At 34.1% G+C, this 24176-nt stretch overlaps 1 protein-coding gene across 1 annotated transcript in view; it reads left to right on the top strand.

Annotated features, from left to right (window-relative positions):
- The window catches only part of LOC136852679 (multiple PDZ domain protein-like), a 1083224-nt gene that overhangs the window by 1056299 nt on the left and 2749 nt on the right, over nucleotides 1-24176 (top strand). The window contains 5 exon segments of the mRNA XM_067127591.1: nucleotides 10308-10325; nucleotides 12834-12941; nucleotides 17031-17186; nucleotides 18934-19086; nucleotides 19260-19450. Of these exon segments, the coding sequence (XP_066983692.1) occupies nucleotides 10308-10325; nucleotides 12834-12941; nucleotides 17031-17186; nucleotides 18934-19086; nucleotides 19260-19450 (626 nt within the window).

Raw genomic sequence — 24176 nt, 5'->3', positions numbered from 1 at the left:
AGCTTGGAAGGAAATGTGTAAAACTTTGAGAAACAAAAATGAAAATCATAGAAAACAGTAACTGAAATGACTCAAACAGGAAACGATTTCAGATTTTTTGAAAGAATAAAAGTGTAGGATTTGGGCTGTGATATATAGTAATATTTTATACTGCCAGGGGAATTTTTTTTATACATTGATTGAGATTGCACAAGGTTTGTAGTGTACTAAGGAGTTGAGATTGAATCTGAATAGAAAACTCCTAACACTATCATGGGATTTGGTTGGTCAAGAATTGATATTGAATAAATGAACAGATTATTATGTCTTTCTGTAATAGGTTGTGTATTAGTGATAAATTGTGATGAAAGGACAAAGGCAGGGATCATCTTTTAAATTCACTTATGTTCATTGAAAACCTTCATTTCTTAAGAGTTTAAATTTTGGTATTTTATTTCTAGAACAAGGAAGAAGCGGTAGGTAACCTAGAAAGTGTCCATCAAATTCCCAAATTTCAAACTTGATATTCTTGTCAGGCAGAATTTGAGAATTTGTACGTAAACAGACTGGCGCAAGTACTGGTTTCTGCTTTAAGTTTGCATTTATATTAATGGCTTTTAGTACACAGTCATGGAATTCATTCATGATTTAAGCCAAGGGAAAGTCTTGCATTCATTTGACGTATGTTAAGGCAGCCTTGCACTGGGAGTTAATGGTACTATTTTCTAACATCATTTAATTATATCTGTATAAGTTGTGCTTAGCCAATGGCATTGTATAATCAAAAAATTAAAGTAAAAGATGAAATACTCTTAATCGCACTATTTTTATGACTACAATGTAGTTTGTGAAGCTGGAGAAAATAAATACAAACAAGGGTGCAGGAATTACCAGAACACAGAAATGTGCGAAGTCCTGATGCATTTCTTGTGAATACTACCTGAGAATTTTGAGGTACAAGATGAGGTAATAGAACCAACATCAGTTATTCAAAGTCAGAGGAAAAAGAAAAAATGAAGCTACATTTCTATGCCAGTATCAAGCACTGTACTTATTCAGTACAGTTTTATGTGATCGAAGAATGTAAGGGGTTTGTCTATATTAAGACAATATTAAAGTCTTTTGTGAACCTTAGTCCTAAATTGTTCTTGCGAAGATCATTTCTAATTCATCACTGATGAATGATAGGAACTAGCTGGCTTTAATCTTAAATTCATTTATCAAAATTTTTATATATTTGTACAAAGACATCTGAATTTGATATGGTAAATATCTTCATGTCAAGCTGGTTGTGAATTTAGAAATCTTCCCCTTCTAAGTTTGCCACAAAAATCTTAATATGGGACAAAAAACTTAAAATGTTCATAATGTTCATACAGGAGAAAGTCTGTTTAATCAGCAATATTTTCATTGCTTTTAATTAAGGAATCTTCCGTGAGCTTCATGAAAATTCTGTACCCTTGTAATGATTTATTTGCCTCAAACTTAAAATATTTCTTTTGAAATCAGTCCAATTTCCTTTTGGAAATGTAATAAGTAACATTCTAGCAATTGGAATTACCAGTAAAATGTATCTGCTTAGGATACTTATCTTACAAGTGATGTAAAGTGGAAGGTGGAAGTATCTCCATCTAGAGAAGAAGGAAAAAGTAAGCATTGAATAGTGGCACTATCTTGCTACTATTAAAAGCTTGCATTTTTTCTTAGGAGTGTTAGGTTACGTATTTGTCTTATTCATATGGTACATTTTTTTTGTCAGATGTACTGTTCATGGATTAACTGCTTCATTAAACTAGACGTAAACATTTTTATAAACGTTTGCCACACAGATGTGCTATGAAAGGCAGGTAAAATTGCTGGTTTCGGAAGGCTTTTCTGTTCAGTGTTTAGACAAATACGGCTGGAATATTACGGGAAGCTTTAATGGTGTTGGTTGGAAGAAATCTAAAGTTCTCAGATGAATATCATGTCCAAAAGAGCTATATAGTAGGCCAGATACAGTGTTTTAGATATTCACTGTTTTATATATGCTAGCATTAGGATAGCTTGGAAGAAAAACAAAAATAGAAACCATTGAAAACAGTGACTGAAATGACTCAAATAGGAAACGATTTCATTTTTTTGAAAGAATGAAAGTGTAGGATTTGGATTATGATATATAGTAATGTTTTATACTGCCAGGGGAATGTTTTCTTTATAGATTGAGATCACACATCCAGTTGTTGAATTTTCAAAGTTTGTAGTGTACTAAAGAGTTGAGTTTGAATCTGAATGGAAAACTAACTGTATCTTGAGCTTTGGTTTGGTTAAGAATTGATCTTGAATAAATGAACAGATTATTATGTCTCTCTGTAATCGGTTGTAAACGATAGTGATAAAATCTGATAAAAGAACAAAGACAGGGATCATCTTTTAAATTCAATTACGTTCTTGGAAAACCGTCATTTCTTAAGAGTTTAAATTTTGGTATTTTATTTCTAGAAAAAGGATGAAACGGTAGGTAACCTAGAAAGTGTCCGTCCAGTTCCCAAATTCAAACTGACACTCTTGTCACGCAGAATTTGAGAATTTGTACATAAACAAGCTGGCACAAATATCGACTTCTGCTTTAAGTTTGCATTTATATTAATGGCTTTTATTAAAGTAAACAGTCATGCAATTCATTCATGACTTAAGCCAAGGGAGAGTCTTGCATTCATTTGATGGATGTTAAGGCAGTCTTGTGCTGGGAGATAATGGTGATGTGTTGTAACATTATTTCATTATTTCTGTATAAGTTGTGCTTAGTCCGTGGCATTATACAGTATAAGCAAAAAATTAAAGTGAAAGGTGAAATACTCTCACTCGCAGTATTTTTATGAATAAAATTTAGTTTGTGAAGCTGGAGAAAATAAATACAAACAAGGGTCCAGTAAATTACCAGGACACAGAAATGTGGGAAGTCTTGATGCATTTCTTGTGAACACTACCTGAGAATTTTGAGCACAAGGTGAGGTACTAGAACATTCCATCATCAGTTATTCAAAGTCAGTGGAAAAAGAAAAAATTAAGCTACATTTTCTAAGCCAGCATCAAGTGCTGTACTTTGTACTGTTTTATGTGATCGAAGAATGTAAGTGGATCTTTTATGTTGAGAAATATTCAAGTCTTTCGTGAACCTCAGTCCTATCTTGTACTTGCTAAGGTCATTTCTAATTCATCACTGATGAAAGATAGGAACTAGCTGGCTTTAATCGTAAAGTCATTGATCAAAATTGTTATGTTTTTTGTACAAAGACATCTGAATTTGATATGGTAAATATCTTCATGTGACAGGAAAACGTGAAATTAGTGCATTTCCTGCAAGATGGAAGAAAACATTATGCATGATTTTTAGAGAATGTAAGGCTATATTGTAATTGCATTTTAATGCAAAAGATATATCATATTTTGCTGATAACATTGAAGCTGGTTTTGAATTTAGAAATCTTCCCCTTATAAGTTAGCCACGAAAATCTTAATATGGAACAAAAAAATTAAAATGTTCATACAGGAGAAAGTCTGTTTAATCAGCAATATTTTCATTGCTTTTAATTAAGGAATCTTCCATGGGCTTCATGAAAATTCTGTACCCTTGTAATGATTTATTTGCCTCAAACTAAAATATTTCTTTTGAAATCATTCCAATTTTCTTTTGGAATCTAATAAGTAACATTCTAGCAATTGGAATTGCCAGTAAAATGTATCTGCTTAGGATATTGATCTTACAAGTGATGTAAAGTGGAAGGTGGAAGTATCTCCATCCAGAGAAGAAGGAAAAGCAAGCATTGAATAGCGGCACTATCTTGCTGCTATTAAAAGCTTGCATTTTTTCTTAGGACTGTTAGGTTTTGTATTTCATTCATATGGTACATTATTTTGTCAAATGTACCATTCATGGATTAACTGCTTCGCTGAATTAGACGTGAACATTTTTATAAATGTTTGCTGCACAGATGTGCTATGAGAGGCAAGTATGGCTGGAACATTACAGTAAGCTTTAATGGTGTTGGTTGGAAGAAACTGTTTTATATATGCTAGCATTAGGATAGCTTGGAAGAAATGTGTAAAACTTTGAAAACCAAAATAAAAACCATTGAAAACAGTGACTGAAATGACTAAAACAGGAACGATTTGGTTGTTTTGACTGAATAAAAGTGTAGGATTTGGGGTGATATATCGTAACGTTTTACACTGCCAGGGGAATGGTTTTTTATATATAGATTGAGATTATACATCCAGTTATTGAATTTTCAAAGTTTGTAGTGTACTAAAGAGTTGATATTGAATCTGAATGGAAAACTCTATCTTGGAATTTGGTTTGATCAAGAATTGATATTGAATAAATGAACAGATTATTATGTCTTTTTGTAATAGGTTGTAATTGTTATAAAACAAAGGCAGGGGTCATCTTTTAAATTCATTTACGTCCATGGAAAACCTTCATTTCTTAAAGAGTTAAAATTTTGGTATTTTATTTCTAGAAAAAGGAAGAAACGGTAGGTAACCTAGAAAGTGTCTGTCAGATTCCCAAATTCAAATTGACACACTTGTCATACAGAATTTGAGAATTTGTACATAAACAACCTGGCCCAAATAGTGATTTCTGCTTTAAGTTTGGATTTACATGATGGCTTTTAGTAAGCGTTCATGGAATTCACTCATGACTAAAGCCAATGGAGAGTCTTGCATTCATTTGACGGATGTCAAGGCAGTCTTGCACTGGGAGCTAATGGTGCTGTTTTGTAACATTATTTCATTATTTCCGTATAAGCTGCACTTAGTCAGTGGCATTATATAAGCAACAGATTAAAAGAGGAAATATTCTTAATCGCAGTATTTATACGACGACAGTGTAGTTTGTGAAGCTGGAGAAAATAAATACAAACAAGGGTGCTGTAAATTACCAGAACACAGAAATGTGGGAGGTCCTGATGCATTTCTTGTGAATACTACCTGAGGTACTAAAACCATCATCAGTTATTCAAAGTCAGTGGAAAAAAAAAAACAACCCACATTTGTAAGCCAGCATCAACTACTGTACTTACTCAGTACGGTTTTGTGTGATTGAAGAATGTAAGTGATTTGTTTATATTTAGAAATATTAAAATCTTTTGTGAACCTTAGTCCTAAATTGTACTTGCTAAAAGCATTTCTAATTCATCACTGATGAATGATAGGAACTAGCTGGCTTTAATCTTGAAATCATTTATGAAAATTGTTATATTTTTTGTACAAAGACATCTGAATTTGATATGGTAAATATCTTCATGTGATGACAAAACATGAAAATAGTGCATTTCCTACAAGGTGGAAGAAAACATTAGTCTATATATTATTATTGCATTTTAATGCAATAGATAAATTTGGTGATAACATTGAAGCTGGTTTTGAATTTAGAAATCTTCCCCTTCTAAATTTGACATGAACATCTTAACATGGAACAAAAAAAACTTAAAATGTTCATAAAGGATAAATGTCTGTTTAAATGGCAATATTTTAATTTCTTTTAATTAAGGAATCTTCCATGGGCTTCATGAAAATTCTGTACCCTTGTAATGATTTATTTGCCTCGAACTTAAAATATTTCTTTTGAAATCAGTCCAATTTCCTTTTGGAAATGTAATAAGTAACGTTTTGGCGATTGGAATTATCAGTAAAGTGTATCTGCTCAGGATATTGATCTTGCAAGTGATGTAAAGTGGAAGGTGGAAGTATCTCCATCTAGAGAAGATGGAAAAACAAGCATTGAATAGTAGCACTAACTTGCTGCTATTAAAAGCTTGCATTTTTTCTTAGGAGTGTTAGGTTATGGATGTATCTCTTTCATGTGGTTCATTTTTTGTCAAATGTACCATTCATGGAGTAACTGCCAAGCTAAATTAGACGTAAACATTTTTATAAATGTTTGCCACACACGTGCTCTGAAAGGCAAGGAAATGTGCTGGATTCAGAAGGCTTTTCTGTTCAGCGTTTAGGCTAATACGGCTGGAATATTACGGGAATGTTTAATGGTGTTGGTTGGAAGATACTGAAGTTCTCAAATGAATATAATGTTCAAAAGAGCTACATAGTAGAACAGTTACAAACTTTAGATATTTACTGTCTTTTACATATGCTAGCATTAGGATAGCTCGGAGGAGATGTGTAAAACTTTGAAAAACAAAACAAAAAAAGACAATTGAATACAGTGACTGAAATGCCTAAACAGTGAAAGATCTTATATTTTTTTGATGAATAAAAGTGCAGGATTTGTTTTGCAATATATAATAATAAATTATGGGGGACACATTTTTGGTAAATATTAAGATTGAGATTGCTTATCCAACTATTAAATTTTCAAAGTTGGTAGTGTACTAAGGAAGTAAAATTGAATCTGAATAGGAAACTCATAATTCTGTCTTGGGAGTAGGTTTGGTCAAGAATTAATATTGAATGGATGAACAGATTATTGTCGTTATGTAATAGGTTGTAATTGTTATAAAACTATTTATGTTCATGGAAAAACCTTCATTTTTTAAAGCTTTTTATTTTTGGTATTTTATTTCTAGAAAAAGGAAGAAGCGGTAGGTAACCTAGAAAGTGTCTGTCAAATTCCCAAATTCAAATTGACACTCTTGTCACACGGAATTTGAGAATTTGTACATAAACAAGCTGGCGCAAATAGTGTTTTCTGCTTCAGGTTTGCATTTATATAAATGGCTTATAGTAAAAAGTCATGATATTCATTCATGATTTAAGCTAAGGGAGAGTCTTGCATTCATTTGACAGATGTTAAGGCAGTCTTGCACTGGGAGCAAATGGTGTTATTTTGTAACATTATTTCATTATTTCTGTATAAGCCGCACTTAGCCAGTGGCATTATATAAGCAACAAATTAAAAGATGAAATATTCTTAACCGCAGTATTTTTATGACAGTGTAGTTTGTGAAGCTGGAGAAAATAAATACAAACAGGGTGCAGTAAATTGCCAGAACACAGAAATGTGGGAAGTCATGTTGCATTTCTTGTGAACACTACCTGAGAATTTTGAGCACAAGATGAGGTACTTGAACCATCATCAGTTTTTCAAAGTTAGTGGCAAAAGAAAAATTCATTGCACTACATTTTTCAACCTAAATCAGATACTGTACAAAGTCAATACAGTTTTGTTTAGTCCAGGAATGTAAGTGGTTCATTTTTATATTAAAGTATTAAAAATCTTTTGTGAACCTTATTCCTATCTTGTACTTGCAAATATCATTTCTAATGTGTCACTGATGAATGATACTAGCTGGCTTTAATTTTAAAGTTATTTATCATAATTTGTACATTTGTAGAAAAACATCTGAACTTGATCAAAATATTTTCACAGGGCAAGAAAATGTGAAACATTTTCATAGATATTGGTTTTGACAACCAATGAATAACAAAGAGTAGAAAATAGTGCATTTCCTGCCAGATGGAAGAAACATTATGCACGATTCTTTCTTTGCAATTTAATGTAAGACATACATCACGTTTTGCTGATAACCTTTCTGCTGTTTTTGAATTTAGAAATCCTCCACTGGGGTCATGCAGGCACTGTGCCCTCTGTATGATTTATTTATCTCGAGCTTCGAATTTTCCTTGTGGTTTTTCATTTGGAAAAACGATATCGTGTAAAAAGTAACATTTTAGGCGCTGGAATTGCAATGAAATGTATCTTACAAGAGCTTTAAAGTGGTAAGAGAAAGTATATCTAACTAAAAAAGGGAAAAGTGGAAGGTAGTTTTGACATTGCTATTGCATTTGGGGCTAGAATGATGACGTCATCTTTTTACAGCAAAAGAGCATACATTTTTAAATATAGCCACCAAGGGTACTATTTATTTCTCATTTTTTTACACATTTTATTAATATACATTTATTGATATAAGAATCATGTAACATCAGGTGAACTTTACATAAAAGAGTATGTGGCAGTATGTACATTGTGCAATACTAGTGAATTATAACATTGCTACTATTTTCTGGTGTGGGATTGTGATTGTGGGATTTAGTCAGTTTTTTTTAAGCTGTCAGGAAGTGTGAAAGAATATTACCAATACAAAAATTTACAACCTGTAATATGTAAGTCTCGCACATCTGTTAGAGAATTTTATCTGATTTTTGTTATCCATCATGACATTTTCAGTATTTATTTTGATTAATGACTCTAATTGGGGAGCTTCTCGTTTAAACCTGGGACTTGACTCTGGTCAGGAATAGTCATGTATTAAAATTAAAGAGACCATTATGTTCTACCGTATAAATGTTGAAAATGTGCTTCAACAAAAATAAGGTCGTGTAATAATTTATGTTAATGAATACTTTTACATTTTCCAATTTTAACATTGCTATTTTATTTCTAGAAAAAGGAAGAAGCGGTAGGTAACCTAAGAAGTGACTGTCAGATTCCCAAATTCCTATTGTGACTAGTCACTGGGAATTTGGGAATTTGTACGTCAACAAGCTGGCATAAATACACTGATTTCTGCTTTCAGTTTGCATTAATATTTCATGGCTTTTTTTTTTGTAATCGTTCGTGGAATTGAATTATGCCTTATGAAAAAGTGGGACCCTTGCACTGCGGGACATCAAGACAGTCTTGTGCAGGGTGCTAATGGCGCCGTATTGTATCCTTGATTCGTTATATCTTATTAAGCTGTATTTAGCCAGTTGCATTATATAATCGAGCACGCAGTGGCAGAGGAGGAGGAGGAGGAGGTACTTGTCACTGGAGTGTTTTTATGAAACAACTGTGTAGTTTGAAAACTTGGAGAAAATAAATATAACAAGGGTGCAGAAAAGGGCATACCACAGGGGAATCATGAACCCTCAGAATAACAAGAGACAGAATGTTTGTTATCAAATCAGCAGCAAGTATATATACTGTACTTAGTACAGCAAATGAAATCCCAAACAAAAGTTTTTAACAGCTTATATATTAAAAACTCATCAGTATTTGTACAGTTTTCTAGTTACTCTATCATGACTGATGAGTGCCAGAATAAGCCGAGATTAATCTTCATGTCATTTATCAAAACTTTGTTTGTTGAACTACTACTGAATTTGATATAATAAATATTCACAGTAAAGAATAAAATGCAAAAGGTATTTTTCAACAACCATGTAAGATGGGGGAAAACTTTATGCATGGTTCGTATAGAGAAGTTCAAGAATATATTGTAAAATTGCATTTTAATGTATGAGAATCATCCATCTTGTTTTGCTGCTTTGAAATGATCAGATCTCCAACTGGCGTCATGCACACGCTGTTACCCTTGTTATGATTTATATTTCTCACACTTCAAATTTTTATTGTGATTTTAGTCCCGTATTTATTTGGAAATGCAAAACAATAAGTATTGTTGAAGCATTTGGAGTTGCGATGAAATTTACATGCTGCAAGTGCTTTAAGGTGGAAGAGAAAGTAGACCTTACTAAAGATGGAGGAATTACAAGCTATTTTTGACATTTTAGCCATTTGATTTAGGACTAGTATGGTGAACACCATCTCTTTTTAGTGTGAAAAGCTTGCATTTTTATTAATATGGCCATTAAGATTTATTAATTAATGCCCTAAACATGGCGGGAGCATCACAGTAAGCATTTAATGTGTTGGTCGCAGGAAGCCTAAAGTAGAGTATATCGTGAATATCAGGTATATTCAAAAGAGCTCTGTTGTAAGCTAGGATGGCTTGGAAATCTCTCTAACGAGGTTATAATTTTTCTCCTCTTGATGCTAAAAGAACTGTGTGGTTGAAGACACTATATTAGTAATCTTTACTTTTTAGTCAGAAGATAATCAAACTTTATATGATGTTAATTAGTTATTCAAGAGGAGTTGAGCTGTTGTGGAATATTTAGTTTAATATGAAGCCTCCATTTAGGAGTAAGCTATTAAGAATGATGATCTGTTTCAGGAAATCTAAATGAAACTGTGTGTTTTTCCCCTTTATTGTTTTGGCATATAAAGACTATATAAATCATACTTTTATTAGGTTTGGACTGTACGAGGTAAAGTTTGTTGAAATAAGTTCAGACAGGGAAAACTTGAATTCTATTTTAAACAGATCAAAATGAATGATTAACTATTTTATTAATTTTTAAATGAGTTTGTTGTGACTGCAGAGCATATTTGAAATCAAGTTAGTTATGATGCTTGCATTGAGTTTGTGTTTTTCAATTTACATTGTCCTTGGTGTGATGAAACTGTAGAGAATTGTGCATGGTTATGCATTGTTATTTTTATGTTGGACCACGAAACAACTGCATGACTTGTTAATCCTTTTTACTTTCGTTTATAGAAGGCGGAACCACCAGCGGTAGGTAACGTGGGGTATCGATCAAATTCCCAAATTCTCTTCACCGTTATTTAACTTTATTTGGTGGTCAGAAAACTTGTCCTTCTCAGACTAGATGTTATTTTTGTTCCTGTTACACAAAAACTTAAGATTTATGTTATAAATTTTAGTTTTTTCCGTGTAATGGGTATGTTTATACAGTTGTCATTTTTTATTGAAAATACAATCAGTTCACAGGTTGAAGTATGGATTAATCGATATTTTCAACCTTGAATGAATTTGATAACTTACAAATTGCTCGAAACACTGAGTGTCCTAAGAGACATTTCAAACTGTTTAGGACACGGCAAACTGCCACACAGTTTTCTCAGATGTGTTCCATCAAATAACAGTTAATTGCTGTACACTGCAGGTAGGAAATTTGGGAATTTGAATAACATATAGGCTATTGTATCTAGCAAAGCATTTTTTGATCGCTTAAGAAAATTTTGTTTGCGTATTATGCCCTGCGGCATAAGGCACGCCTGATCGGCCGAATCAGGAGCTGTGCAACAGCAACCATTACAAAGCAGTAATGGCCAAACAGCGCGCATAGCGAGCGTACTTGTCACTGCTTTTAATACTGTACCGTATAACTTATCTTCTACAAGATAATTTAAGTCACATGTATTTTACCTTTGATGCTATTAACTTAAAAGTTGAAGAACATTGATGTTGCCAAGGAGGGGAGGGATATATTAAAGGTATGCTGTATAATCAAGGCACTAAACTTGCTATAAGTACGTATGTGGATAATAATAACAAGTACTTATGTGGATAATAATAACAGGGTAGGTTACACATCTAACTTCCCATCCTGATTTCTAGAAATTTACCAAAAAATTATTAAGAGAAACATTTTAAATTAGCATATTTTAAAATATATACAGTAACCATTTATTGTGAAGTAATTGTACGGCATTCCTAAGATTAAATTAACTCTTGAGTTAGATGGGATTAATTTTGGTATTTCATAGATAAGTACAAATGTTTTATATTAGTATTTATATATGTAGCATCATCGTGCATTTTGAATAGGTGTACAATTTTGGAAAAAGGGGGTTTGATATTACCATTTTGGTTTGACAAATTTTCGTACATATATGGATAAAGGAAATGCACAGAATACCGATCGAAGGAGCTTTTTCTACTTGGCTGTCAACTTTTAATTAAACATTGAAAGGTGCTATTATATTTTGGGGCCATTTTTAAAAGAAAGCTGTTATCACAATTCTAGGGCTATGGATTGGTTTATAAATTTCCTAATTATATACATATATAAAGTATGCTGATATCTTTATGATCCTTTTGAGAACAGTAAACAAAATGTAAAAAAAACAGTGTACAGTGTTTGATAACCAAATTGGATAATGAAAAATTAAATACTGTATGCTGCATATGAAGGAAAGTGCATTGTATGTTGGGTGCTATCACTGATTTAGTTGAACTTTCTCTTTACAAAAACCAAAAAGCTCTCTCTCTCTCTCTCTCTCTCTCTCTCTCTCTCTCTCTCTCTCTCTCTCTCTCTCTCTCTCTCTCTCTCTCTCTCTCTCTCTCTCCAGAACTTTCTACAAAAAGTGTTACAGATTTAATGAATTTCAAGAGTATCCGTGTGAATATTCACACAGAATTGTGATACAGCACTTATGTGCCGACAGTTTTTCATTTTACAAATGGCCAATCCATAAGTAGCTAGCTCGGGTATTATTAGGCGAGATAAATATACCGGTGTAATTAGTGTGTGATGTGTGTAAGTGTCTTGTCAATTTTTTCTTAATACATTCCAGTGTCTTTTATTGTCAAGAGACTGGTTTTCGCACTGTTTCAGTTTTCCCCCCAAAAATTTACTTGCCTTTGTAAATCAATATATTTGAGACCTTGCGTGTAGCATTTTCTAGAATCATAGTGTAAGTGGAATGCATACATACATTTAATTACAGTTGCATGTCTTTTGGGAATTTGTAATGTTGAATTACAGTTCCTTGTCCTTTGAGGATCATCAATGCGATATCATCAGTACAGTGCTGGGACTAATCTTGATTCAAAAAAATTAGTCTTGGATCCCAAGAGAGGAAAAAATATTTTGTTCACTGCTTGCAGCCTCGATAAGTAAGTCTTGAAGGATTGTGCAGTGATGATGGTCTCTCTTTAGCAAGTGGTGTAGGTCTTAATCAGTACCGTAAGGACCGCTTTTGCTGAAGTAGTACTCACCGGAATATTTTGTTCGTGGTAATGCTTGATAAAAGTTTGAAAAATTCTAGTTGTTCATTACAGATGTTTCTCATTATTTTGACCTTACAGCCATGTATTTAAATAAGGATTTGTCAGAGTTTATTATGATTACGAATTGATGGTTATTTTTTTTTATTATAAAAGATACTGTCTTTAATGGTGGCTCTACAAACTCCAAGAGACAATGGGTGCATCATTTAATGCTAGACATTTTATTTTTCATGATGAGATCATTAACGTACCCTGGAATCATTGCAGGATCCAGCAACAGCCGAGATTAGGCCTGGTCGAGAGACAACCATAGAAATAGTGAAGGAGAAGATGGGACTAGGTCTATCCATTGTCGGTGGTTCCGACACACTACTGGTAAGTTGATATTTGTTTTCTCTTTTATTGGTTTGGGAAACGTCTCTTTGCAATGAAACATGATGAGTGTTATTTCACTACAGTTATAACAGAGAAATCTTTAATGATTGTAGAAGTGTTTGAGACTAAGTAGCTTGTTGCTGCAGTCCACAGTGTCGAGGCTTAAAAAGTAAAGAGATCATTTTTCTGGAAGAAAATTAAAGCTCGTTAAACAAGCCAACAAAAGCCAAGTGTCAAAAAAGTTTAGCAATACTTATACCTAGAAATATGTGCTAAAGGATAATTTCACCGGGTGACACAGGTCTTCCCCCAGAAATAGATTTTTCCTTTGTCAAAATCCCTTTCTTTGATAGCCACTATTAGAAGAGAGTATTTATCTTCACTTGGTTTTGTTTACATGAGAAAAAACCAGCTTAAAGGATTCTGAAGCCAATCTGTAGTGCAGGCCACTTCAAAGTGGAAGATATTTTCAAAGGTCCCACATAACTTGATGGATTGAAAAACGGCTAATTTTGTTATTAATTGTAGAGTGTCTGAAATAGGTAACCCATGTCATTGATATAAAATCAGGGTGCCCTATATTTATGAGATTAAAGGAAAGTTTAACTTGGGAGCATTAAAGAGATTTTTAAATAATTCAAGACTATTGATATTTTAATTCATAACTCTACATTAGTGTTTCTATTATCTTTATTTCGTGGCTATATTAATACCATAAAAAATTTGTTAGCCTGTTGTGTTGAATTAATATTTTGGCTTATTAACGTAAGTGGAACTTGACGTTACTGAACGGTTCCACTAGACACAGAGTTCCAGCTGTTGTGCACTTATTAATTGAAATACAGCATACAGCATTTTGTTTGACTGCACTAAGAGACATTAACTGGATTTAAAGATATTGTTGAAATAATGAATAAGGATTATTATGCACTGATAGTAACCACCTCCTCACTTCTTTTCCGCTTTTCATGAAATCGTCAAAAACAGAGGGTAAGTAGTATGTGCCATTTTGAGCTGAAAAATGTAGTCTGGCTTCTATCGTCCGTCAATAATTTGATTGTGCCCATGTGTGTTATTTGTTATTTATTATTTGTTGTTTTTATTTATTTTCAAACGTTGTGTACCAGTTCATAACGTCAGCTAATTGCAGGTTTTATGTTGTGATTTCATAGGACGTCAATTTTTTTTTTTTTTGTTGAGGTGTCACACAAACTGCCACTCATTAACAAACAGTTTCTGGTTTTTAATTATTTTAAAAATAAAACTCACAAAAAACTCCTCACAGGTCAGATTCAAAAGCGCTTTAGATGTGTCATTTCTTTGCACGGGTGTTAGGAACTCATGTATAAGTAAGTACCTAATCTCAATGCATTCCTACATTTAAAAATATCAAGTTAATCAAAGCCTTTTCATTGGTTTAATTTTCGATACCAAATCGGTTGTTGATGCTCCCTCCTAAATCTCGTACTTGGCCTTGGTAAAAAACTTTTATGGAACTTTCGTACATTCATATATACAAGAGAACAAAGCATCTGTATAGAGCTCAGTCAGAAAAATAAGGTAGCCTTGTATCTCATCTTTGATAGGTATGTGAATCAGAAAAGGTTCGCAATACAGTATAAGGTTCGTAATCTGTAACTTCATCAAAGATCAAAACATTCTCATTATCATTACATCTCTTGTACAGGTGTCCTGTAATACAGTCCTTCCTTCCATTCCCATTTCAGCAGCACACACAGGGATATTTTTTTGATGGAGTCTGAATATTTAGGAAAAACAAATTAGAGGCTCTGCATGATGTACAGTGTCTGCTCTTAGGTGCATACAGTGCTTTACTTATAGGCATTGCTGAGTTTGTCTAGGCATTGCTGAATTTGTGTTTTTTTGGCTGTTCTGTGAAATTTGTACTAGGTTAGTTTGCCTTCTGATTTGGGGCTTGTTAGTAAGGAACATAACTATGTAGGATTGTGGCATTTTGCCAAACAAGATTGAAGATAATTTTATAATAGTAATTTCAGTTTATTCTTGTACATAAGTAATCTGAGTTAGAAAAAAAATAAACTGAGTTTCATTTTGCTGAATTCTGAAAGTGAATCCAATATCCTAAATGATTCCATCTCACATTCAGTAAGCAGAATTTAAAAAGGCAATTATCTTTTCTTTACAAAAGTCATAGCCTCTTCATAAAATATGTCAATGCCACATTCTAGTACAGCATTTTGACAATTTGTGCAACTCGTGGGCTATAAAAAATCCTTCGTATTAGTGAGGGTCATCTGCTTAAGGAATACTAATCATTTTGATAGATAAAGCAGGCTCTGTAGCTGTGCATGTGGAGTGGTTTGAAAAAGTTTAGTCTTACTGAACATCGTAAATGTAGTAATGTTTTGGGATGCTATGGTTCTGCTGATTTGTCAACCAAAATGCTTTTCTTCCATTCGATATGTAATTTCACTCTATAATCACTTGATAGTTGTCAAATACTTGTGGTCTTAGTTATGGTGTGAGTAAATTTGGTCAGTCTTTTTTTCCATGGTCCACCCAGAACATAATTAAGCACTTACTGTCAGCATCACTTGACTTACAGGTAAAATAAACGTTTCAGGCAATAAATCAAAGACCTTATTGCATCCTGTAAACATATGTAACATTCCTGAAGTCCATTATAAGGAAGAATAAAGATATTGAAACAAGACGACCCTGTAACGAGGCTATAATATCGAGACTAAAAGCCAGAGTAGTGTTAAAAATATCTGAAAGTCTCTCCTTTTTGTTTTTAACTTTGTACATAAATATTTTTAACACTATTGTGGCTTTTAATTCTCAATAAAGATATTTTTAAATGTGCTAATCTAACTTAGGAGCAAGCGTTGAGTATTGACACAAATCCCGTTGTGACAGTCTAACTGATCTTTAGGTTTTTATGAGAATATTATTTATATGAAAACAGCCTCCTTCTGGTTTGCCCTGTGAGAGTTGAGGAGTTTTAGCTTTGTCTAGTCAAGCTAAAATTTTGAGTTAACTAAAAATTTGTCTTTGTCTTTGCCAAATTATTTACTTTAAACTTGTAAATTACTTGGAAACACCTTGTTTATGAGTGGTATCTTTTTGGACTCCTTTGATTTTCTTAATTTTGTTTTATTTCTTAGATTCCAGCTGCTTTTGTTGTTTAAGTAATGCAGAGTTACGTGAAGTAGTTGAGAAATTGGAGTTTATTCAGTTTATTTGTGATTGTGTGCATGTGCTTTGCTTTGTGCTTTTAGCTAACTACTAGCTTATTTTCAAAATTCTCACGATTGTTTTTCAACTTACAAATAACACTACACTTAAACTGAAGTACATAAAGGTTGACCTGTGATTTTCTCACATTAAGAGTAAATCTGTACGCAATGAATAAACTGTAAACCTTGAGTAAAAATAGCAAAATAATCTTTACACAAAAACCACAGCTTACACCTCTTCTACAATTTAATATTTGGTTCTTTTATTAGTCACTGACACGCTCAGTGCTTCTCTTAACTTGAAAAGCCACTACACTACTTTGTCTCCTTCAGGAAATGGACTGGTTAAAGTATTTCATTAAACATGGCAGAATATATGTTGCTTATATATAATACAGTATAGTAACACCTGAACTTGGCAGACTTCATTACTTATCAGCTGCCATATGATTATTTTTTCCTGTGCTACCATCTTACATGTGATACATTTTTCGATATTTCTCTTTAAATTGAATGTGTAGTGAGAAGTACAGGGTTAGTTTAGGTTAGGAATTATGTGGAATTATTGTAAGCTGTAAGATTTCTAAAAAATATTCCTGTGCAGGCTATGACATGGGGTCATTGGCCTTCCTAATTAGGAACAAAGTTTAAGTAACAGACTCCCAAAGCATCTGATTTTGAGGTGCTACTCTTTTGTAATAGGTTCAGATGCTGGTAACGGTGTTTAATTCAATTAAAGTTCATAAACACAATATAAATTCTGTGTGATAAATTACTTGCAGTTAACCAGATCGTAAACATGTGGTACATTTTAACCAGATCACGTAATCGTACATGTTGTAATGTTCGTATCCGTCTTCATTCCCAGGGTGCTATTATTATTCACGAAGTGTATCCTGACGGTGCCGCGGCAAAGGATGGAAGACTTAAGCCTGGGGACCAGATTCTGAACGTAAATAACGAGAACTTCAGAGAAATCACTCACCAAAAGGCCCTTAGTGTCTTACGACAGACTCCTTCAAAGGTACAGTGACCTACTTGTTTTCTGAAGGTACATTTTATTAATTAAGAAAGTCTTGATAATGTCTTAAAATGCCAATTTCATTTTCAGATCTCTTATGAATGCTAAGTTTGTCATTGATAATTGTTTGTTTGTGAATTATTTTGTATGTATATATATACATATATTTATTTCTAATTCAGTACTTTGACATTGTCTTTCCTAACTTTGTTTGCAGGAGTAATTCCGTTTTTGATCGTTGACAGCACATTCAGTATTTTGAATAATTGTATTGCAATTAAGACTGGAAATAAAATAAAAAGACAAGTCTGCCACAAAACTGCATACTTGCATAAATCTTATAGAAGAGGTATCTTGTATAACACAGTAGCACTGTAATTTAATTCTACATGTTATTGATGATCATAAATGCAGCTTATCATGATCATACAACACTTTTTCAATGACCACAGCCTGCCTTTTTTTATTTTTTCTTTGAATGTACCTTACTCTAACAGGATGGAGAAAAGGTAACTTTGTAAGGGTGCTTACACCATAGTGGAGTGACATATACCGTAGGCTATTTTCTGTCGTACGTTTACGTATTAAAGTATCAGTAATCCCTGTGCTTTAGAAATGCACGTAAATTACGTCAGAGTACAGTATAATTGTTTATGTATTTCAGTAAGAAATTTATGCTTTCCTATAAAAATTTATGTTGATCTAGCTTGTAATATTTCATAGTAGTAAATATACTACTTGTATTTAGCGCATTTAAAGCCTTAGTACAAGAGCTGTGGGAATTACTGTAGAATGAGAAAAAACACAGGGATAAATTTAAGAGCATTACCTTTGAATATTGATTCTTCATGAGGACTCTACATAAATTCCTTTGCAGAATTTACCCAGTATCTGTGGTTATAATTTAAAAAAAATTGTGAACAGGTAGTTGTAGCCATGAAAATTCTCAGCTTTGAGAATGGCAAAACTAAGTGTCTAATACCTTATATTTTCACGAAATAATTAGTGGCAGCAGTGAGGCTGTGTTCAAAGCAGCCCTTCTCCCAAGAGCCCGAGATGCATTGCGCCCCTTTTGATATTTTAATTATACTGAAAAAGTGTTGGAAGACTCTTCAGTTACTGACATCATTTTTGGAAAACCGTATAGGTTATCCAGGAGCTTGGCATTTAGCCAGAATGCAAAAATCCTTAATAGGTTTGTGTAGTTGTCTACTTTCAGAACAAAACTGAAACTCCCTGATTGCTTTCCAACCTCAAAAACTTGACTAATCAACAAGAATGTAATTTGGATAAGGTGTAGTTCTCAAGTAAACAAATTAATTACCATGCTTAAGAACATGTACAGTAATTTTTCAATTTATTTATTTAATTCTCCTATTGTACAACAGTGCTTTGACATGGTTTTGGTTTGCCAAAATTCTTTAGGAAGATGGCAAACTGCAATTTTGACACCTTTCAATTGAATATTACTGACAAAGAAAAATTTCAGTGTAAAATCCCACTCAACTAAGTTTTGCTTTTATTACCTGTAGTGACTTAGATCCAGTATTCAAAAAATGCCCTCTTTCTCTCAAACCTTGTTTCTAATACAACAAGATGTCTATTTTGTACAGTTTGTGTATATACAGTGATATTAATCAGAGACTTCCTAACTTCTGTATATACGATGATATTACTTGGAGACCCTAACTTCATTTGTTCCAAAGGAAAACTACCGTGCTTTCCGATGACATCGTACTCCTCGTTACAGGTGAAGATGGTGGTATATCGCGAGGAAGGAACGCAAAAGGAAGAAGATCTCTATGATGTGATCACCGTCCAGCTTACGAAAAAATCTGGTAAAGGTCTCGGCCTGTCGATCGTGGGCAGGAAGAATGGACCAGGCGTTTTTATATCCGATGTGGTGAGTTTAGTTTTAACGAGTTTTGAAATTAGCTGTATCTCGCCAAATACAATATTTTATACTGCATTGTAATGCAGTAAAAGTAGTTCACTGGGGAGGAGGTAGAAAACAGTAATAGAAGTTTAAGCAATTTACATTTTGGTAGAACTAAAAATAATCTCATTTCTTCCCAGGTGCCAGGCGGAGTAGCAGAAAGCGACGGGCGCCTTATGCAAGGCGACCAGATCCTGGAAGTCAACGACAAAGATTTGAGAAATGCCACGCAAGAGCAGGCAGCCGCCATCTTGAAATGTGCTCCTGGTTCAGTTTCCATGAAACTGGGAAGACTCAAAGCTGGCAAGAAGTCCAATGCCAACAATAACGCGTAAGTATGGGCCTTTGAATTAGTTGCGATAGTCTGTGATGTTACAATAAATATAGTATTTACATTGCGGTTTTAAGCCTTGAAATTTAATTACAATTGAAGTTTGCAAACAGGCTTGACTTGGAGTCTAAAGTAGAATGAAGAATTTGTGCAAAAGTAGTCATTTTGTTGATCAGCTGTGAATTTAAATATGTTCTAAATTTTAAAGAAAGCTATGATGTAATTAGTAATAAAATATTTTTATTTTAATGCAAAACCAGGAAGTAGAGGTTAGTACCTTTTTAATATTGGTTGTAGCATGAGTACTGTGCCAGACTGTCATAATGTCAGTCTCTAGCTTCAGTGTATTGCCGAATGACTGTACGTACAGTACTTGGAAAACAAATATTACTCATTGCAAGAAAATAACAGCTTTCTTTGTAAGAATGAAAGGATTTGTTTGAGCTTTGAATGTGCTTTTCAAATTCTGCATATGACTGCTAGCTAGTAAGCTGACTAAGGTGTCATCATTAATTTGCAAAACAGTTCTAACAATGTCTTATAGTGCAGAAGGATGAAATTTATGGAGCAAAGCATTGTATTTTAAGATTCCCGGCTTAGAGCGAGTGTTTTGTATCTGACAATTGAATGCATGTTTGTTACAGCACCAGAGTACTAAAGTGTAAGAATATTGGAAATAATTTTAAGCTCTGGCTTACTGCACTAAGCTGGTAAGTACGAAGATTGTGTGTGCAGGATAGGTAGCAGTGAGTGGCCAAAGCAGTTCTGTCAAGCACCTTTGGGAAATGACAATTGTTTTTGTTAGTACACCTGTTTCCTTATCATAATTGTATTCATTTACAGTTTGCTTGTGGGAAGTCTCACCATTGAAGAAGCTTCAAATATTTGAACTTTTGAAGTCGTCACTGCTTGTCCTAAACGAGTTCAAAGCCATGCATCACTTGTTTTGGTGCACATTTTAGTTTTGGATTGAGGACTCAATAAAATGAGAGAAAATTATTTTTAGTTTAGTTTATTTTTCTGTAAATCAATTTACACAGGTAGCTTGTTTGATGTACACAACTGAATTTAATGATGAAAAGACTAATAATATATTTTTCTGATCTTATTAATAACCATACAAACTACAAACCTTCCCTATATTTCGCAGGATTACGGGGCTGCCTCTGCTGTACTTAACAGGACTGGGTCAAAGTGTGCGTTGGTCATGTTAAATTACCTGGATCACTTTCTCAGCTTTGATCAAATTGGAATATGATCCATTCTCCTGGGAAAAGGATCTTTCTTGGCAGTAGTAGTTTATGTCTGGTCACAAAGCTCCCTCACAAGGCAGTACCTACAGCTCAAATAAGCCTGCACTTACTCCCTTCCATGAGAAAGGCTTGCAACTCATTCCTATTATAAGACATACCATGCTGAAGATGTAGCTACCATCAAGTTAAAAAAGTTATCAGAGTTTGTCTGTCTTTTGACATGACACCTTTGTAGACCTGAATTGCTATACCAAAGAGGATCGCAGACCTCTATACCTGATTACTTTTAAGGTGTTAAAAAGTTAAATTTCTGCATTTTTCCCTTCCTGCTATTGATGGGACATGCCCAGTTTGGATTTTGCCAGACTGCTTGCACCTACAAATCTAATTTATAAAGTAGGCTATTTTAAGACTTGTTTTATGATTATATGAACTACAAACCTTTCTATTTTTCACACGATTTAAGTATCCAGACAGCACTTCATGCTCAATGGATCTTGATTTACTTGAAATAAGAAAGAGAGCTTTCACATTTTCAATTGTCTTCGTTTTGAGGAAGCAAGCAATCTGGCAAGATCCAACTAGACACCTCCCACCACTGCAAAGAGACAAAGGCAGGATTAAACTTCTTGTGCTTTTAAAGTAATTTGACATACAGGTCTGCTATCCCTCATACATAGGTGTTCAAATCTTCACAAGTGCCATGCTACAGGACAGACAAACTCCAACACCTCTTAACTTGCTATGGCTATATCCTCAGCATAGTCAAGTCTGGTAGTAGCAATCATGTCTAACCACTCTAGGGCCTGTTACAAAAAATTCTGAGGGCCCCTGTCATACAAGCCTTTTACTGCTTCGATCCAAGCCAACACAATGTAGTAATCATCCCTGCTCACCAGAAAACGGCTGAATTTTTTTAGGTCAAGTGGTGCCTTCCGTGGGAGCTGTGTGATTGATCATCAACTGCTACTGAGAGAGATCCTCTTCCAAAGAAGATGGGAGGATGGAACATATATGCCACTTTGAGCAAAACATTTAACAAACAACTGTGAATCAGGCATTTAACCAGGACCCCACACTTTTGGTCCTGTCGCACTGAGTACAGCAGAGGTGGGCCATAGTTTTATGGCCTAAACAAATCCTCTGGCTAAGGCCTGGGCTGAATAGAAAGTCAGTCTCCAGCCTGTGTTACTTTAAATGATACTACAGATAGTCTTCTAATGCAGTGGACCTGAAAACTTAAATAATTGCTGGCATTACGTCAGATATTTCCCTGCAATGAAGGAAGCTTTAAAGGACAAGTGTTAATCCACAACAGTTTAGAAATAAGAGTACATGTCTTACTAAGCTTTACATATATAATAGGATTCAAAAGTTGACAAGGGTGACAGTTTTAAATACTGTGACCAGAAGTGGGAGAAATCAAGTCACAGTAAAATTCATTGTCAAAATGGATTTCTATATCCCTTGGTTCACTGCAGCTTCATATTTTGCTACCTGTCACTCACAGAAGATGCCCATTCCAATTCCTTCACAGTTACCCTGTTATAATAGCATCCTGAATCAAAAAGCATTGCTGCTGGCAATGCTACCTGGCTACTGGGAGGTAACTTTCCCAACAGAATTGGCATCCGCCCTTTGAAATCCAACTTTACTCCTGCTGCAACTGCATATGTTACCAAAGTTTACACTTTCCTGAGCTCTCATGACCTGCGAGATACAAGATTTGGACTAAGGCAAGCATCAGGTCAACATTACATGCAGACTCAAGGTCATTGTATATAAACTCCAGAAAGTTCCCAGGTTCTTAGAGAAGGAAACTTACCCAGGGGAAATGAATATCCTTCCAGTACCAACTTGTAGGAAGGATGGGAGGGGCTGGTATAACAACAAAGACTGCAGGAAGTTTAAATGCTTGGCTTACCACACCTACCTGCACGAGAGTTCTTATGAGGCTGCTAGGATTCCAATTGAAAGAACTATTGTCAGACTATGTAGGTTCAATTGGCTCACCCAACCATGGAGGCAGCCTGTGATGTGTGTTATCAAATGGAACACTGAAGTTCTTGACACTCCAGGATTGCGTTTTGGAATCAAGACCCCCACCCTATAAAATCCAGTCTGATCTGCAAGCATACTCTGCACAAGAGCTAAAACAGGCAGGTGGATATGAAGGACACAGAATCAAACAGACTGCACATTCTAAGAACCACTTGACAGAGTAGCTGAGCAGCATTATGAACCAAGATGTTACTAGATTGAGAGGGCTGCAGCAGGAGAAAGACATGAGCACTGCACAATCACGTGTAAACAAAATTTTTACACAAAGTACAATGTACATAGATTAGAAAATCCCACAAGGAGTTGTCTGAGGAAATTCCAACGAAGTAAAAGGCCATTACCCTAAAGAGAGGATAAGGCGCACATTACAAATTTCTTTGTGACCTCAAATTTGGTATGGAGAACGAGCTCATAATAAACTGAAGTAGGTTTGTTTTAACTGTAAAGAAATCTGTTCGTTCCAATATAATATATAAACCTACTTGCTAAATATAAAAGGAATATGTTGTGCATAAACAGAACTTAGTACTATACCAAAAAAGTTAACTGCATCATGCATGAAGCTCATAACACAATATAAATTACTTCCTCTTGCTTCGTTTTTTGGTCATGTTTCTCTTTTCTGCTCAAGTTCACTAGTGATGTTTCTTCATATCGCTTTTAGGTTCCTGAAGTTAGTGATCTCCTTTAGTCAAAATCCGAATGAAAATATCTTCTGTGGTCCACAACATACTAAGATCCAAGCATTTATTTGCAATCTGTTAACACCAAAGGCAAAGTTTCCAGCCTAAATTGCATACTCGTGCACTAGACAGAAGTCAAAGAATACTACCATAATTGACACTACTAATTCAATCCCAATTTTCTTTCTCATAATGAATGCTATGGGCAAAAGACTAATACCTTTATAGACACTACATATTAAATCCTAATAATAAATCCTAATATGTAGTTTTTTTTTTTTTCATTCCTGTCAATGAACCACTGCAGAAGCTATAGGGCCTGTTATCAGGAGAACACGCCTACATGAAACTTGTTTTACTTAAAATAAAAATACAGCTTAATTCTCTACAAGTTTCCAGACTAACAAAACAAAAATGTTAATGACATAGTTTTGTGTCCCTAAGTGTACTGTCCTGGGATCAGCTATACAAGATAACTTTAAAAGGTCACTAGTACAATAACAGAAGTTGTCAACAATTTTGATTGAGCTTAGAAAGTACCACCTAACCTTCATATAAATACTACCACAAAGAAACAGGTCACAAGTTTAAAAAGACTGTACAGTATTCTGAAAACAAAGTCTACAATTTTGTTTATGCTTAGAAAGTGCCATCAAACTTTTATAAAAATACTAGCATAAAAAAATAGCTTACAACATGTTTAAACAGACTGCATTCTGAAAACAAACT

Source organism: Macrobrachium rosenbergii, chromosome 26, assembly GCF_040412425.1.
Source record: "Macrobrachium rosenbergii isolate ZJJX-2024 chromosome 26, ASM4041242v1, whole genome shotgun sequence".
Lineage (NCBI taxonomy): Eukaryota > Metazoa > Arthropoda > Malacostraca > Decapoda > Palaemonidae > Macrobrachium > Macrobrachium rosenbergii.
This window is presented reverse-complemented; position numbering and strand designations above follow the sequence as displayed.